This window comes from Bos javanicus, chromosome 13, assembly GCF_032452875.1.
Source record: "Bos javanicus breed banteng chromosome 13, ARS-OSU_banteng_1.0, whole genome shotgun sequence".
Taxonomy (NCBI): Eukaryota; Metazoa; Chordata; class Mammalia; order Artiodactyla; family Bovidae; genus Bos; species Bos javanicus.
The window spans coordinates 18,275,198-18,293,926 of NC_083880.1; the positions used below are offsets into that span (position 1 = coordinate 18,275,198).

At 40.3% G+C, this 18,729-nt stretch overlaps 1 protein-coding gene across 41 annotated transcripts in view; it reads right to left on the bottom strand.

Annotated features, from left to right (window-relative positions):
• The window catches only part of CCNY (cyclin Y), a 204,536-nt gene that overhangs the window by 133,172 nt on the left and 52,635 nt on the right, over nucleotides 1-18,729 (bottom strand). For 6 of the 41 annotated variants that reach the window (XM_061435861.1, XM_061435832.1, XM_061435822.1 and 3 more), the window contains 3 exons: nucleotides 12,437-12,472; nucleotides 8,487-8,643; nucleotides 3,558-4,304 (listed from right to left, as the gene is read on the bottom strand). In XM_061435861.1, coding sequence (XP_061291845.1) covers nucleotides 4,160-4,304; nucleotides 8,487-8,643; nucleotides 12,437-12,472 — 338 coding nt within the window. In that variant the 3' untranslated portion in view covers nucleotides 3,558-4,159. The other 35 variants (XM_061435849.1, XM_061435834.1, XM_061435827.1 and 32 more) reach the window with 19 other exon arrangements.

Below are 18,729 nucleotides of genomic sequence, written 5' to 3' on the forward strand. Positions count from 1 at the left end.
GCAGACTTTTTTTTTTTTAATAAGGAAATCTGAAAAAACAAAAACCTCTATCTTCCTGAAAACTAAGACTGGCTTAGAAATAAGAAGGGTTGCATTTTATTTAAGCACATACAACCTACTGTAACAGAATGCAAGGTTACTTTTGTTTTATTAGTTTTCCATCTTTGATGAGCTTCCCTCGTGGCTCAGATGGTGAAAGCATCTGCTTGCAATGTGGGAGACCTGGGTTCAATCCCTGGGTGAGGAAGATCTCCTGGAGAAGGAAATGGCAACCCACTCCAGTACTCTTGCCTGGAAAATTCCATGGATGGAGGAGCCTCGTAGGCTACAGTCCATGGGGTCGCAAAGAGTTGGACTGAGCGATTTTACATCTTTGATGGAATTATGTGTGAACAGACTTATCTTAAATCTCGTCATAAGTCATCACACAGTATCCTGTGGCAAAATAAATCTTTGAAGTACAAACACTGTGTTAACAATGGTTTGTGTTTTTAAAAAATACATTTGTAATTCTTGTAATTCTGAAATGTAGGAATATGAAATGTGCTTAGGAGAAAATGGATTTATAGAGAAGCTTACCCACAAAGCATAAAGATTAAACTGTGCCATGCTTGAGTAGCTGGCGTGGGGTTGGGTGTCTCTAGGACCACCTCAGATGCGGCACCTCAGATCTGGCACCTCAGCTGCCGAGAAGCTTGTGAAGTGCTGATAACTCAGCAGGGCTGGCTGAGTCTCAGGGGCAGCCTGTGCCGCACATGTGCCCAAATCACGCCATGATTTTTGGTTGAGGACTAGAGAAGCAGTGTGTTGGTCTCAAGAGTCCTCATACTTTAAAAATGTACTTTAGGCACAAAGGCACAGCCTTACTGGACATAAGAAGAGCTGATGAAGGAAGCAGAGAGGCAAGGCTGCTGATACAAATGGTGCTACTTCGGGTAAGTGCAGAGCTCCTGGCCACACACCCAGCAATGTCCTCCCTCTATGCTTCCATTTTGAGCAATTTCAAGTCACAAGCCACCTAGTTAAATCTGACAAGGTGGTGTAATCCTCCAACCTAGGGTCAATAATTTCTATTTCAAATAGTCCAGGTGCAGAAACTCTTAGGATTAAAAGAATAAAGTCACAAACACAGTGACAGTTCTGGATTCCATGCAGCACTGCTGCATGAGACAAACGATGTTCACACAGCTTCCAACTTACCTCTGGCTCCATCTACCAGGAGGCTGCAGGCAGTATCTGCTAATGCTGGGTGGAGAGCTAGCACATTGTGCTAATCTAGCAGCAAAAGATGAGGTTCCAAGGTACAAATCAGATAAGCCAGAATCTGGGGAAGTCCTGTGCAACTCCAGCCTCAAGTCCCACCAAGGTCCCCAACCCCTGGCCAGCTGCAGCCTCACACATCACCAATACGGGAGACCCCATTAGCTGCCCACACCTGGCTCTTCTGGAATCCAGTTCTATTCAACACCAATTGGCCATATGCTTCACAGAAGCTGGCCGCCCTCCCAGCCCCAGAGGTTGCATCCTCACTAGGAATCCAAAGCTTTTAACTCCACTCTCCAGGCCAGTGAGCAGCTGCGGAAGGGGGTGACGAGCGTCTGGCAGGTGAGACTCAGCTGGTGAGACCTGCAGAAGGTCTTCTGTGCAGGTTTTCTTTGCTCTGAAGACAGGACAACCAGAAGAGGTGCTGCCGGCTGCCCTCTGGTGCTTGTATCCAGGCAACGATACCAGGATTGGGAGGCTAGCCTACACAGGGAGCTGATGAGCGTGAGGCCGTGTTGAGCCACTGAATCTCTGGGCCTGGTGTCTCATGAGATGATAACATTTCCTCATGTTTAAACTACTGGGGAAAAGGGGGGGGCATTGGCTATCTGGGGGTCCCAAGTAGTCAGATGCAATCTCCTTCCCCTGAAATGACAGAGTGGGGTACACATGTATACGCACAGCTGCTGTCGAACCAAATGGACTCCCCCTCCATGAGTCCTAATTTCACCTCCTCCATCTCCTTGACTCTTCTCCTAGGAGGGGGTCTGCTCCGTACCCCATCTAGATACACACATCCTCACCGCTGCATTTCCAGTCACTCCCAAGTCTGCCTCCTTCAGGAAGACCCCGTCTGGCTCCGCCCACATCTGCCTCCCCTTCTGACCTACTGCATCTCCTGCATCCACTTGTTTACGCCCTGTCTGCCAATCCCTGGGTCACCCCCTCAGTGTCCACACTTCTGAACATACATCTCATTTACACAGACTCTGAGCAACTGAATGAAAGGTTGAGTGATGGAGTGAATGGTAACTGCATGAGTACCAAGCACCCTTCTCCTTCACTTGAAACCTGGGGTTTTCCTTTCCTCTTTTCTTTCTTATCTTCCTTCCTCATCTTACTTCTCTGTAGAATGAAAGACAAACATTGAGATAAGAGAGATTCAGAGCTCAGGCTCTGTTGGGTGGATTAAGTATTTCTAGAGAAAGCTGCAAACGGTGCACCTGGCCTCCTGGGAGTTACAGATAAGGGATGATGACGTGGGGTGGCACTAAGATGCCACACAGCGGCCTCCTATCTTGCACCCCACACTGCACACAGAAGCCAGCTCCACTGCTGAAACTGGGGGAGGGGCAGCCTTCACAGGTCGGGAGTTACAGCAGAAACTAAGCTGAGTCCAGCCCACAGGAGGCCTTCAGCAGATGTCCCATGAGTGAGTGAGGTGACAGAGTATCTTGCGGTCAGGGCTTTGGGCTTACACATGTCTTCGAGGTTTTTTATTATAAAAGTAGGATGAGATGTGAATACCAGTAATAACCCATTCGACGTAATGAACTTCATCTGAAAGTGCTGACTCAAAAGTATTTGATCTAACAAGTAGCTATCTCAAAGTGAAAAATAAACTCTTGAGTTGTCTTAGATTTTCCTTTCAAATTCCTATGGTGGGACTTCCCTGGTGGTCCAGTGGTTAAGAATCTGCCTTGCAATGCAAGGGGCTTGGATGGGATCCCTGATTGGGGAACTGAGATCCCACAGTCTGTGGGGCAACTTAGCCCATTTGCTACAACTAGAGAGTCCATGAAGCAGCAAAACATCCCGCGTGTCGCAACTAAGCCCTGACGCAGCCAAACAAATAAATATTTAAAAAAAACAACAAAAAACCAAACCCTCCCATGGTTGTTAGCCACAACTCACAATAGAGGGTCACCAGCAGGAGATTTCCAGACCACGTGCAGAGAGGCCTAGTCCATCACACCAGCTGAATCTCTCAGAGCTACTCCGCTGTATACAGCTAAGCCCTGGGGCTGGGTTTCTGAGACGATGGCAGAAAACACATGGCAGAAAACACATGGCAGAAAATACGGCCCACTGTGGAAATGGGCAGTGGAGCCCATGAAGGTCTGCAAATACAATTTGAACTTGTAACTCGGCACAGGTATTAAAATATGTGTCACCTTTCATCACCTTAAGAGCAAACCAACACTAAAAGCTTCTGCAAGATCTTTTATATTACACCGTAGAGTAAAAACTGTAGTCAATGTTCGGATAGTTGAAAGAGCACAAACACTACAAAGTGTAACCAACATGGTTCTATTAAAAACTGTTGTCAACTCTGGCATTCAAGGACAGCAATACAATATTTTCTTTACAAAGCAACCAATATAAAAATCTGCAAATGCCATAAATTCATTTATAGGCTATTATTTTCACATAGGCATGTCACTCGATTCTTTCCATTCCTTCTTTCTTTCCATTCTCTCCTGAGGTATTTTTTTGTGGTTTATTTTTATTGTACTGCTGGATGCATTTATCTTTGATCACCCTTTCCTAAAATGATTTTTAAAGATCTGCAAAAAGTTTTTATTGCATAGGACACTATTCATGACACAGAGATTGGGAACTGCAAATATGTGGCATTGGAACAAGTCTTAGAAATATTGCATTTTAAGAATCTGTTACAGACTTTTTTTTACAGTTTGTCTCTTTTTAAAAAAAATTGAAGTTACGCTAAGAGTTAACTACGTACAGTGAAGCAGTTTGGGAATGTTAGAGATTAGAAAATACGCTGAATGATACAAAGGAGGAAAAAAAAGCCATAATTCTTGCTGGCTATATATTGTATTGCCTTCAAAAGCAACTGTACAGGTTGTAATCAGTTCATAGTTAAATATTTCTACTAATCTGTTTTGGGAGAGCAAATGTCTTTCAAGGTTTCCAGTTCCTCTATAAGCTTCTTGTTTTGAACTTCCAGCACCGCGACTCGACTCTCCAGACACTTGACATATTCTTTCTTTCGACGTCGACATTCTTTAGCAGCTTCCCTGAAAGAAAATAGAAAGCAAAAGGGCAAACAAAACATTTTTTCGCATGCACGCTACTGACAAGGAGGCTGAAGGAGGCTTGGGAAGTGTGATCATGGTTGCATTCCCCATCCTGGGACAAGAGGTCTCGTTCAATTTCAAACACTAAAGCCAAACTGGGTTCTCAAGGGTCACCGGGGTCCCTTCCACAAGTCATTCCACATGGCAATTAGTAGCATGGCTGCACCTCCTGCCTTGATTAGAGTTCAGAGCAAACAAGGTCCGAGTCAAAGACAGTTACTCTGCTTTATGGCAATAAAGATCTTTGAGGGCCTTGAGTTCCTCAATGAGGGTCTTGTTTTGGTTTTCAAGCACAGCCACGCGGTTTTCAAGACACTTGACATATTCTTTCTTCTTCCTGCGACACTCCCGGGCAGCTTCCCTGGAACCAACACAAGGCAAGTGACAAGGGGAACAATCTCTCAGCGCAGTCCAGAGCGGCCCCCCGGGCTCAACCACCAGGCGGTCCTCGGTCAGGTCTGGAGAGAGCCACACGACAGCTGTGACCAAGCACGTGCCTGGGCGTGTGGTCACCCTCAGCCAGCAGGAGCGATGGCAGAGCGACAACAACTGGCCCGGCATCTGTGGTACCAGGTGTTTCCTTAGGGCACATGGCCCATGGTCACAGGGACCAGAGAGGTTTTCAGTAACCAAAATGATAGGAACACATCCCCACATGAATTTCTACCAAAAAAAAAAATTACAGATCTGTTCAATTCTCTTAACTATCTTTGTCCACCAAAAGCTACATGTTCCATCACGAGTTAACTTGGATCAAAAATGATTAAAAAAATTAATCCTCAGCAACCTTAAACCTCAGTATGGGAGGTTATTATTCTTCAAGACTAAATCTCAGTTAAGACAAGATCAACTGGGACGGCAAGCAATAATTTATTGGCTGGAAAAACAACACAGATAAGAATAACAGGTCATGCACATTCTCATAAACCAAAATTAAAGGACTCAGCTTTTGAAAATTAAAGGAGAGAAGACAGGGTACAGAATACAACCCTCAGTAATTCAGACAACTTAAACCTGGACATGTGAGAATGCCATGACAGAAATCATGGAAAGGACATGAGACATACCTCTGCAAACCAGGACTGCAAGCAGTGCAGACACGCCCAGAGGAAGGCCAGACCAGCAGCCAAAGCAACACACACAGATGAACCCACGAGCCGAGTCAGCTACTTTCACGCGTAACCCCACCAAAAAACAATGGACACAGCCAGCATTTTCTCTCCTCCTCTTTTTTTTTCAAGGAGGGAGAAGGTGGCAACCACATCATTTAACTCCTCTGCAGAAGATACCCTTTGATCACAGCTTTATTTTGGAGCATTCCTTTGAGAAGAACTGCCTTTCGGGTACTCATTGTATCAAAAAGCCTACATTGAAACAGATAATTCAAATATATAAACAAAAGTTGTGTCGAATGTCTAATTACCAACTACAGTAATGCCAGTTACCTCTGCTGCAATCCTGAACTAGGATTGACATATGCAACACACTTGGCCGATTCTGTTTTATGTTTGGGGATAGTTGATGCTCACTAACAACTGGTTATCTGTGTTTTCTCTGTGGGAATTAAGGGTCAGCAGAAGAGAGACTTTGAAATCCCAATGAACTGCAGGAAAAGATCAAGCCTTACTGCCTAGCTGGGAACAATGCCGTCACCCTGTGAATTTAAGATGTTCTCAGACTTCTCAACCAGTTAACAGAAAAATTAAGTGTAAAAGTGAGCCCAATCTGATAAACACAGATTAAGTTAATCTAAATGATTCACATGGCAAAGTCAAGAGTAACTCCAATCACACTTGGCAGTTTGGGAGCATAATTCAACTCTTTCACAAAGAAATGAAAATATATTTCTGAATACCAAGCTTTTCATGATTAAATCATCATATGGAATTCTAGATCTGGAAGGAAGATAGTCATTTTATAAAACAAGTTACCATGAAAGGAAATTTTAAATATTGAAGAGCAGTGTCGTGGGATGTCTAATTTTTCAAGTTTTATTTACCAAGGTCAACTATTTCTAGTGAAATGTCCATACTTCGTGTTTCATGTGTCTGCCTGCATGTTACCAGAGTCAAAATGTTCTAGGCACAGGACTATTTCTAGTGAAATATTCATACTTCACGTTTTGTGCGTCTGCATGCATGTTACCAGAGTCAAATGTTCTAGGCACAAAGCTCTGGATGGTCATACCAGTAGGTGGTACATTCCTAAGTTGTCTCAGCTACGGAAAACACCTGTTTCTTCTATTAATAGTTAGCTCAGCTTTCAGGTCTTGCATTTGTCTGAAGATATCCTTGGCGTGGAGAAGAAATACAGAGCAAAGAGGAAACGCTGACAAGCTTGTTAAAAAAATAAAAACCGTCGTGGGATTGGTAGAAATACAATTAAGTATCTATTATGAATGCCAGCCAAAGAATTTAGTCTTTTTAGAGAGAGAATGTGTAACAGGTCTTTTACATGAATAAGTCAGTCCTACGTGTCTCTACATGGTGGGGCTATGGGTAATTTTAATTCTTTCTGTAAGGCCATACAACTAAATGTGCAGCTGACACCAAGGTCTCTTGCAGGTGACCTCAGTGTTAGTGCTGTGTGGGCTCTGGGTAAAGACAACCTGAACGCACTTCCAGGTTCTGGGCAGTTTGGGCTGTGTGATTTTAGCCAGCTTGTTACCTGACCTCTCTGAACCTCAGCTGCTCATCTGTAAAGTAAGGAGAATGTGTATGTGTGTATGCTCAGTCATGTCTGACTCTTTGCAACCCCATGGACTGTAGCCCACTAGGCTCCTCTGTCCATGGGATCTCCCAGGCATGAATACTGGAGTGGGTAACCATTCTCTTCTCAGAGTATCTTCCCGACCCAGGGATCGAACCCAGGTCTCCTGCATTGCAGGCAGATTCTTTATGGTCTGAGCCACCAGGGAAGCCCATGAAAAGTAAGGAGAATAACTAGACCTATTCTCATGTGAAAGCTGTGTGCCTGCGAGTTAAAGAAATGGTAAAAACAAGCATTGAAAACTTGCTCAAAGCATTTGTCATCTGCTTTTCTCTTGTCCTGCTCTGAAACTGAAATCTCAAAGCTAAAATAGACCCTTCTCAGAATTCCTCGCACCTAGAGACTGTCTCAGTTATTTCAAGCCCAGAAAATATGCAAGAACATGTGAGAAAATGAGAGAGGGAACTAGAAGTATATGTACTACAGGAGGTATCTCTACGTGGTGGGGCTGTGGGTAATTTTAATTCTTCCTCTTGCTTTGTCCCTGCACTCAGCGAGAATTTTTCAGAATAGACTGTACTTTGGTATAATAGAGAAAAAACGAAGTTACAAAATGGATAGAAAACTACATGTAAAAGACTTAGAAAATTCTGAACTCATACTCAAATTTATTTTGCTCATAAAGAAGCTTTTTTTTTTTTTTACAGGATCTTTAACAACTCAGAGGGGTGGGATGGGGTGGGATGGGGTGGGAGGTGGGAAGAAGGTTCAAGAGGAACGGGACATATGTATGCGTATGGCTGATTCATGCTGATGTATGGCAGAAACCAACACAATCTTGTAAAACAATTATTCTCCAATTAAAAAATAAATAAAAAACAAGTCAGGCAATCGTTTTATTTCAGTCTTTTTGTATAAAGTATAGAAGTACTTCATTATCATCATCGAACCATTTTCTAAGGTTTTCATTGTATCTGAATGTCTTATTTCATAATAATGATAATTATATTGACCATACTAATTGACAAATTAAATAATGATAATTTTTTAAAATATTGATTATTTTAATTTTTATTGAGTATAGTTGCTAAGAAGCTTAAAATTACTTATCACCTATTTCACAAAGTAAATACCAAGTATAAAATGAATCTTTATTTGTAATAAAGTCCTTCTGTTGTCATTAAAAAAATTTAATGTTTCATTTAGATATTACCCTACAACACAGGGGGATGTACCTCGGCTGATGAAAGAGTTTCACGGCTGGAACTCTGATTAGAAAACTTACCTATGAACACAAGCAGAGCAGGAGTCTACACAGAATGCCACAAAACACGTAACATGGGAGAAATAGCTGAGGACTGTAGGAAATGACAGGTCCCCTACATGGCCGCAGTCCCTGATGGGACGCCTTACCTGTTTTTCATTAGCCTCAGCTCCCGTTTGCGTGTCGCTTCCTCTGCTAGCTGCTGGGGACTGTGCAGGCTTCCGGGGGAGGCAGCCATCACCACTCCCTGTGGCAAAGCAGTAGTCGGAGCTCGGATCTGGTAAGTCGGCATGTCGCCAGTGGCAGCTGCAAGGAAACAAAATGGCACAAGTCATAAACAATTTCCCACTTGATATATTTTATATAAAGTTTACCTGGAAATAACCACCTTCTTTTTACAAGTTGTGAGAGGTGATCTTGCTAATGTTTAAGATGACTGTTCAGGGCATTATAGAAATCTTAGGTATGAAAGATCTCATGAGCATTTGGAACAATGATACTCAGGATGGTCTATACATTTAATAGAAAAATGCCCTAACACTTTTTAGAAAGTTTTTTTTTTTAAATCAAAGGCTAAAGTAGGGAGACTTTTGAATTAATAGTTCATTTAGCCTAAAATCAGTGGTGTGCTGATACATATTTAACCGCAAGCTCTCCAGGAGGGAAAAAAAGCCCTGGTCTGTAGTGTTTATCGAATCCCAGGATATGAACACTTTCACCATGGCCAGTTTCAAGCTACCAGTGTGACTTCACTAGATGTAGAGGAGGAAAGACATACTACAGTAAGGGGCACACCATGGAGACAAAACAGATATAAATAACCTCAAGATCATGGATATAATTATTAGAAAGGATGAGTTTTAAGTGTTTATTAATGTAATTTATTTGTTAAGTTTATGTGTATTATCAATACATCTAATTTTTACTGATAACTGTTTTTGCAGTCAGTTCATAAAAATCCTGAAAATGTAATCATCAGTACCAGCAAACCAGTGGGAGCTGCTCCTTGCACATCACTGCAAGAATGTTATTTAAGCAGAACATCTGTATCCTCTGAATAGCCCAGTGAAGAGATTTTCCCATAGCCTACATCACACCTGAAACAGTTCCTGAAAATCTTTAAGTGCAAGTGTTATTAACAGATGATGACTAACTGGGCTGCTGGAAGGAAAATACTCGCTTACTGTATTTTCCGCTTAAAAACAAGAACAAAATAAGAAACAGGAAAGCTCTACTTAAAACTGGTTTCTCTGCAGAATAATAATTTTTGTCTTTCCTAGGTTCCTTGGAATAATAACACATTTCTAAGCAATCATTTTTTAAAAACACATTTTCTAATTATAATATAATCATAGCTAAGTGATAAATTTAAATATTTAGTATTCAGACTGAATACTAAAAGTCCTCAAAGTGTCCTGATTTCAAAGTTTGTCTATCCACTGCCATAAACACAGCTTCCTAGAAAGGACAGATGGATTTAAGTCATGAAACATTTTTTTACCACCAACTTTTCAACTTTGAGAATGAATGATCCATAGTTAATCTGAGATTCATTTTGATGAGATATTGCAAAATGCATGCTCTCTCTAAGTTAAATGCAAGAAAGGTTTAAAAAGTTATCAAATTCTATAAAAATTGGTCTGAACCTAGTGCCAATCAAAATATGAAAGGCATCATCACTATGTGTCATTGAAATGTATTATACCCATTGAGTAAGAAACAAAACTTTACCCGAAAGGGAGACAAAGACTTTCTCACTAAAGTGGAATATTATTACTGAAAATAGCCAACCAGTTTAAAAGGTTCATCAAAAATGATCTATGTGCTTCTTTTGGATATATACCAGGGTTTTTTTTCCCTCTAGGGCTTGAGAATTAAGTGAAAGAATAAAAATATGGCTTTGAGTGAAGATAACAAGATCTTTGTAAAATTAACAAAACCACTTATAAATTTCTCCCTTCTGTATATAGTTTAATAAACAATCATGATAAACAGGAACTGTGATAGATATAACAATCAGTAGCAAAATTCAATATTAGTAAACTTGGGAAAAATCCTAAATTTATTTTTGTGACTATTTAAAACACTGTATACACAGATGTCTTATTATATGTCGCAGAAAATTTTGAAATATTTTGAAATTATTTAAGAAGATATTTTAAAAAATCAGTTGTAAACTGTTAACTTCCTTAAGATTTTTAAGAAAAACTTCAAATCATATTGCCAGGGGAACTAGAACGGTGCACAGAACACCACAGTGGTCTCCTTTCTCTGTACTCACATCAGGGGAAGGTGGTTGAGGGTTAATAAAGGTTAAACAATAGAACAGCTGGAGGCGACAGAGGCTTTCTAAAATTGGAACAATGGCCTGTGACGAATGAGAAGTTCTTGTGTCGTCCCTGTGCTGACATTTGCAGGCGGCAAGGATGCAGACCTTGGTCTAGGGTTGCTCTGGCCAAACACTGCTCACAAAGAGTGCAATAAAAATTAGCAGCAAGGCCCAGAGGGGTTCAGGATGCTTGCTCTAGTTTTGTATATATCTGCTATTTTTGGTACTGTAAGTTAGAGCAGACTGGTTATGTGATATACAAAAGTTAAAGAGCATCCATTTTTTAAAAAAGGAAAAGGAGTAGGGGGAGGAATATTTTGCAGGTGAAAAAATAAAGTTCATTCACTGGTCTTAAAGCCAGAAATGTTTCTAAACTTGTGCCTGTTTCCAAAAGCTGAAACTACCCTCCAAGGGCCAAACTTGGCACCGTGAAGAAGAGCGGCACTTTTTAAAGAAGTATTCTTAAAACATTTTGAGCAACAGCTCCGGAAAAAATACAGCTATAAAATGATATCTTGGAAAGGAATGTTGTATTTGGATGTATTAGTTGTAGATTATTCGCTAACAAAACTAAGTTTTATTATACTTTTTCAGACCTAGAATATATTCATTCTATCTCCTTCAACAAAAAATCACCCTGCAGTGCATTAGTTCAAGCCACAGATAGGAATTAATGTAAATTAGTAAGAATTAGCATCAATTCCTATAATATCCCCAATAATTTATGTGATGGTGCTATTCTAATGTCTAATGGTTACTGAATAAGGATCAAAGATGAATTCCATATATTGAAAATATGATCTTATTAGTAAGCATGTTAGTAAGATATGGGCAAAGAGAATCTTTTGTTTTAAGGAAATTCAAATGTCAAAAAGTTTTGTTTTTGAAACAAGTTATCAAAAAGTTTTTGTCTTAGCTTTACTTTTCAGCGAAGTGATTCAGTGGTAATAAAGCAGGTCAGATGTTGAGGATCACAGTTCAAAGAAACCTATTAGATTCTTCGGTGTCACACTCTGATCCATGGATTCTTACAAAGGCCAATTCCTATTCCTTCTAACTACTAAAAGTGCCCAAATTATTTTTCATTCCAGAATTTCACTGTACACATTATTTCTGAAAATAAGTAGACCATGTGTGGGGGCTTTAACCTCATGATCAACGAAAAACAAGGAAAAGATATTGATACACTAATTTTATTCTAAGGCTGCAAACTTTAAAGACAAGTCAGGGACATCTTTTTTACCTTGGTATCCCCTAGAATCTAGCTCGGTCTTTGATACTGTAAGTGCCTAGTGAGTTTACATGTGTACCACACGGAGTAAAATGTAAACTTCCTGGGGTTTTGCAAAAGTCCACTGTCATTTAGAATGTCTAACATAAGCAATATTAATTATAAGACCATAATGAGCTATTGTTATTATAGCTAAGTCTTTAACACTAAGCCATGGAAAGCCCGATAAGGTGCCATGTGTTGATTCAGGCTTCTTGATAAAAGGCACTATTTCTTCAGTCTTCCCTTAGGTAGTGGTCATCTAACCTGGCATTTTAGAAGGAGAGAAGTTCTATTTATAGTGCGATTCCAACCATCTAACTCCTGACATGAAAAAAAGAAATGTTTAGGTTTAGTATCAATATTTCATGAGAAAGAAAACTCCTAGAACTCTCACTTCTGGTCAGTAACTTCATACCTCTCTTCGCAAGCTTTAAACACGGTACAGCAGAAAAAGCATGGGGCTTGGAGTTGGGGTTCTAGTCAGCTCTGCCACTTACCAGCCATGTGACTTGGGGCAAGTTCAGTTTCCTCATCTGTAAAATGGGGATACATGGTCTCATTTAATACTCACAATAAACCCTGTAATGTATGTCAAAGTGTCTAGCACAGTGCCTGGCACATGGTAGGTTTTCAGCAAATGTTAGTTCCCTTCCTCTTCCCTTCCTTAAGTTCTGAAAGACAATATTCCAGATTATGCTTATACTGTATATTAGTTCAAAGGCATATAACAACCATAAATATATTTCCCCCTGGAGTTTCCCTTCTAACAAACCTAGGTAATAGAAATGGTTGAAATGTGTGGCTCTTATTCCTTATTGTGCTTTTTAAAAAATATGCCTCTTAAAAAACTTTTAAAATTTCTACTATAAAAATTTATACTTTATATTCTATCCCCTTAGAGAATAAATTATTAAGCAATAATAGAAAACATCCTTCTTAAGGTGTATAGTCATTTAAAAGAGAACCTCAAAGGTGGAGAATCACAAATAAACAGATGGTACAATCTTATCAGCCTGGTGATGAGAAAACTGTCAAAGGTGCTTATTTCTTTCTAACAAAGAAAAGAGGAAACCCAGCCAAATGCCTAGCTTGATAACTTCCAGAGTGAAACAATTTACCAACACCCCTATTGTTGGTGATATCATTTGCTTATTTATTGAGTTCTCTGAGCACATTAACTGAGTAAAGATCTCTTTTTCTAAACACAGCTCCTACCTTCATGTGTCACGTTGCTCTATGTGCCCAATCCCAAACACACTGGAGAAATGCAAGCAATGGAGGTGACTTAGCAGTCATACTGGTTAGCACGGGTTGCTTGCCCTGGCTCCAGCAAAGCAACAGCATCCTCATTTTCCTTTTCTGGTCCTCTTCCTCCCTGCCACCACACCAGGACTCAAAATGTCCAGACCAGGCGTGTCCTCGCCTGCTGTCTCACACCACCCAAAACCTCCCCTCCTCCACTGCCCCCCACTTTTCCCAGGTAAATGAAGTCCTATGTAAATGTAACTAAATACTGAACACTTTCAAATTTGTTATAATTCCTGTAACACATAGACCCCATAGAATTGAGCCAGTACTATTTTTCATTAAGTTATCCATAAGGGACCTTCCTGAATTGTTCATTAAGTAAAATTCTTCAAGTGAAAAAAAAAGTCCATGTAAAAGATGAAATTATGAATATTAAAATTTAAAGTTCTATACAATAGCAAATATATACTCTATCATCCTAGGAGAGTAAGAATAAATATTCTAGAAAAAAATAACATGATATGGTGTGAACAGGACCCAACAAGGAGTCTGAAAATCCAAAAGAGTTCATCGCTTGCTAACTCTGTGAGCTAGAAGAGCTTCACCCACTCTCATCCCTGTTCAGTTAGATGCAAATAAGGGTAACATCATCTGCAGTCAGTACCTCAATGACAAAGCATGGAAAGTGCTTCTCCTCTCACCTATCTAAACATGGTTTCCTCAGTGGGGACTTTCCCGATCCCTTAACCCTGTTAGCTGCTTCTTGTGGTCTCTCATGCTCTGCCAGCTTTCTTATAGCACTCACCACATTTGTATTTATTTGTAACAGTAAGTTACAGATTGTTTTTAAGTTTACATAAATGCAAAGTATCATCATAATTATTTTATTAGGCAACATATTCATATAGGCATATAAAACTGGGCAAAGTGAAACAAGCATCCAAAATTGTATTTCATTAAAATGTTTTTTCAAAAATAGTGGGAAAATAACACAATGGCAATTTCTATATACTTTCCATGCAGTTACAGCCTGATCCAAAACATTTTTTCATGTGAAAATCTCCAAACAAAAACCTTTTCCAGCAGCCCCTTTTCACAAAGGTGAAATATATCCTTATTCTCATGCATCAAATATTAATTAAGATACTATTTTCCAAATTTGAATAAGTTGTAACTTTTTAACAATTCAGAAATCCAGGCTGAATACCATGACAAAAACTATTTCTGATAAAAATTTAAAGTATAACCAACAGAATCAATCATATAATTCTATAAACCATGGATATTCACTCTCACATTCAATTCCATGATCCTCCTAAAACCTTTTCCAGGCCAATCATTATTCTGGAGCCTGATTCTGGTCTAGATAAGCTTTTCAAACTATAAGTTGTAGACCATAGTAATTCATTAGTTTCATGGGTCAAGAATGGCATTAAAAAAAAGAATAGAATACACAAGTATATCACAGAGCGTAAGCACTATTTTTGAAACTATTTTATATAAAGGTACTTGTTTTATATAAACACACACACACACAAAGTCTACTGCAGCATGATGTCAAATGTGCATCATGGTCAAACCGGGTGGGGATGATCCCCTGGAGAAAGGAACAGCAACCCACTCCAGTATTCTTGCCTGGAGAATCCCATGGACAGAGAAGCTTGGTGGGCCATAGTCCATAGGGTCACAAAGAGTCAGACAGGACTGAAGAGACTTAGACACGTGGTCAAAAAGTTGGCAAGTCAAAGATCCAGTTCCATCCACTCCCTTCAAAATCCTAATGGAGAGGGGGTGAAACTGGGAGTCCAAAGGTGGGGCCCAGAGCTGCACTACTGCCTTCAAAAGGCCCCTTAAACCCTGGGTTTTGGGAGCTCCTCAAAAAAGCAAATAAAATACGCTTTTCATTCTCAAATAGCATTTTAAACAGAACTGATTCTGTGAGAACTGACCAGATTTCCAAAAATAATGATTTCTGAAGACACAATGAGGTCTTGTGAAAAACGTTTGAGATTTTAAAAATTTCAGCATTCTGAAAATTTTAAATTGGAATGGGTAAATCAGGTATAAGCATTGTGGGGAAAACTGTGAGAAAAAAATCTTTTCAAGGATAGTAGTATGTTCACTCTGTAAAGATAAATGTTCTCTTATTTACAAGCAATGGTTAAAAATGTATGCACATTTTTACTTTAAAATTTAATGTTTAAATATAGTTATTCTCCAATCATTTAATTTCATTTTTTGCTATGATTTGTTTCTCATGTTTGGACATGAAAATTGGAATTAAAGGCTTAGTAAAGAAAAATACACACCAACTAATGATTTTTAGAAAATAAATGCATGCACAAAAATGCCTTTGGTCCTAAAATCATAATGACATGCAGTGTTTGAGGTTAAGTCCATCTATCTCTTACAATAAGTCTGTCATCTGAGGGCTTCTGTAATCTATAGCACTTCCAAAACCTCAACCTCACAAAAACTTCTTTGAGAAAAACAATTTAACACAGGCTTTACTTGCTCAAGACAATGGAATGTTCCCTTCGGGAAGAGAGCGAGATCCACCGAGAGAACAGCTAAAAGGTGTTTACAGTAACCCTGTCTTAAGAAATTCGGCTGCAAGTTTAGTATGGGTCTGGCACTCAACTGCAAGTCACTGAATCACAAGCATTACCTGTAATTGAGAGCATCAACCCCGGGAAGAAGTGAAGGCGGGGGTGGGGTAGGTGGGGGGCGGCCAATCAAAGACTTGCACTCCCCGGGCCAAGCACGAGCGGGCGCTCGGTCCCCAGGCACCTGCGCAGGCTGCTTGGCCCCGCCGGGCACACACTTACCTGCGGCGCAACGTGATGGCAAGGCTCACGGGACCTGCTGGGAGCTAAGGGCGCCGTCGGGGAGGGTGGCCGCCCCCACCTGCGCGCGGCCGAGCGGAAAGAACTGAGTCAATTACGGCGTGACTCGGACTGACGTCAGCGTGCAGCTCGCCTGCAGTTTAACTTTCCACTCCCCGCTGCACCGATTCCAGGAAATGTAATGACGTAGGCCCTCTGAACCCGGTGAGCTGAGCAGCAGACCGTTTTCCACAGGACGGAAGGAACGGCAGGCTCACCAACACCCTTGACGCACTGGGTTCCTTATTCTGTTTTGCAGCTACATTTGAACACAGCGTGAAAAAAATCGGAAGCTGACTTTGACTTTTTTTTTTTTAACAACTTGAACAGAATGTGTGTTTCACTCGCAGCTGCATTGGATCTGCAACAGGTTGCAGATGAATCAACAGCTTATTTTAGTAGAGCAAATGGAGAGAGGGGGGGGGCGTGGGGTGGGGGCTGGGGGGCGGCGGATTACCGCTTTGGCTAAGGAAGCAGCTCAGTACTGAGGAAAGAAGCAACTACACTCGGATGCCTTCACAGGGTGCCGAGCAGATACGGTTACAGATTAGAAGAAACATCTTACTTCTCAGCTACTAGAAAGTTGATACTTTGGGAAACACTGAAGAGGTCCCTAAATAATTTTTCTAAACTTTAAAAACAATTCTGCGGAATGTAAACCCCTCTTTAAAATTCTTACCTGTTTCATCCCCAGTTACAGCCATGATGGGCTTCTGCATACAGCACCGCCTGGCTTCCCCTGCCGCGGGTCCACATAAAGTGTTCCAAACCAGCAAGCTCGTGCGGTGTGAGTAGGAGTACTGACATCACAATGACATCACTAGCCTATCACTGCCATCAATTTGCTTTGTCACACACGAGCTCACTGAAACCAAACCCTATTAAAACCCTTCCTGTAATAAATCATCTCAGTGTTCTAGTTCCTCATTTTACATAAAAATCGAGTTGGGCTCTAGCAAAAAAAAAAAAAAAACAACCATTTTATTAGCATTAAAAGTTACCTGGTTGTTTTTTATGGGGCTACTTTTAATTATTGTTATGTCCAATGTTTCTAAGTAAGCAAAGTAGGCATAAACCTTAAATATTTTTCTTAACTCATAGATAAAAAGCACTTAACAGATTAAAAAAAAATTGACAATCAGCCCAGAAAAATGCTGTGAAATACACAGAAGTGTATTTCATTGACGCTTCTAAACTCACCAGGTAAGGAATACCCAGCCACCTTAGTTGACTTAATAAATTTTTATTTGCTACAATACCATAAAATCCAGCTGTTCCTAGGATGACACAGAATTTGCTAATTTCACTTGAAGGAAATGCATACTGAAATTTTAAAAATTCACTCTGCCAAAAGTATTATATAAATTCCTCCAGAAAAATTAGATTGAATCATATGAATTAGCTGATAATTAACCTTTTTGGCCCATAAAATAGCAATTTCATGTGGCTCAATCTAATATGCTATTTTGCTCAATTAAAATCCCTTGAAAAGAATTTTGTGGTTTATAAAGCTCATAAATAAATCACAATTACTATTCATACATTTAAAAAAATACATCCAGTTTTATTTGGATCACTTAGTAAAGGTTCAGCATATGAAGAGCTGGATCATTGCTGGAAATTTAACAATTACAAAGTTAGACAAAAGACTGGCACATGTTCAACAGAAAAACAGACTACAGCCCTGGGGAAGAAAATCATCTACATCTCTCCTGCACAAAAATAAGTGATCTGTCACTGATCTTCTACCCTTATCGGTGGGCTTACAAAGTCCATTCCCTGTAGGACTAGGATTCAATTCAATGTTACCTCAGTGAAAGGGTATTCATTCCACTACCTCCTTCTTGCTTTATTCAATGAAGTACTTCTAGTAAGGCAGAGACTTCACATTCAGACACTTGGGAGGCAAAACATGATGAAGGATCCATGGTTCTAGTAATTTTCCGAAGCACATAAACTAAAGACATCCTGACGAAGTAAGAAAGTCTGGAGACCAATGGAGAGTCCATGAGGGACTCTTTTCCATCCCAGCCATGACTGAGGGCTTGGGTTCAGGACTGTTAATCAACTTTTATTTCAAATTTGAGAAAGTTCACATTGATTTTAATCTCAACATATCTTTAAATTGGCACTTGGTTGCTCAAACCTATCTGTGTAAAAAAAAAGTGTGTGTGGGGGGTACATCCCTGGTGGTCCAGTGGCTAAGACTCCCAATACAGGGGGCTTAGGTTTGATCCCTGGTCAGGGAACTAGATCCTGCATGCCGCAGCTAAGACTCAGAGGAGCCAAGTAAATAAATAGAAATGTATTTTTTAAAAAGAGTAGAGGAAGGAAAGGAAGAAGAGGGGTTGGTTGCTTGGCTGACTACTGCTATTGGTACAGTTTTAATAAATCCCCTGGACTAGATAAACTTGGTTAATCAGCACATGGAACTAGTTAGTAACATTTTTACAGAGAGAGACTATTTCGCTTTCGTTCAATAAATGGTTATCGAACATTACACGTCAGGGGTCCCAGCAGCCAGATGTAGAAGGTTGAGGAAGGCTGCCTAGGAAAGTGTTTCTCAGCATGAAGTGATGGGGGAAGTGCTCCTGCCAGGGTGAATGGCTTGAGGTGAGGCCCCTAGCAGGGAGAGGGCACATGGCACAGGACAGGAA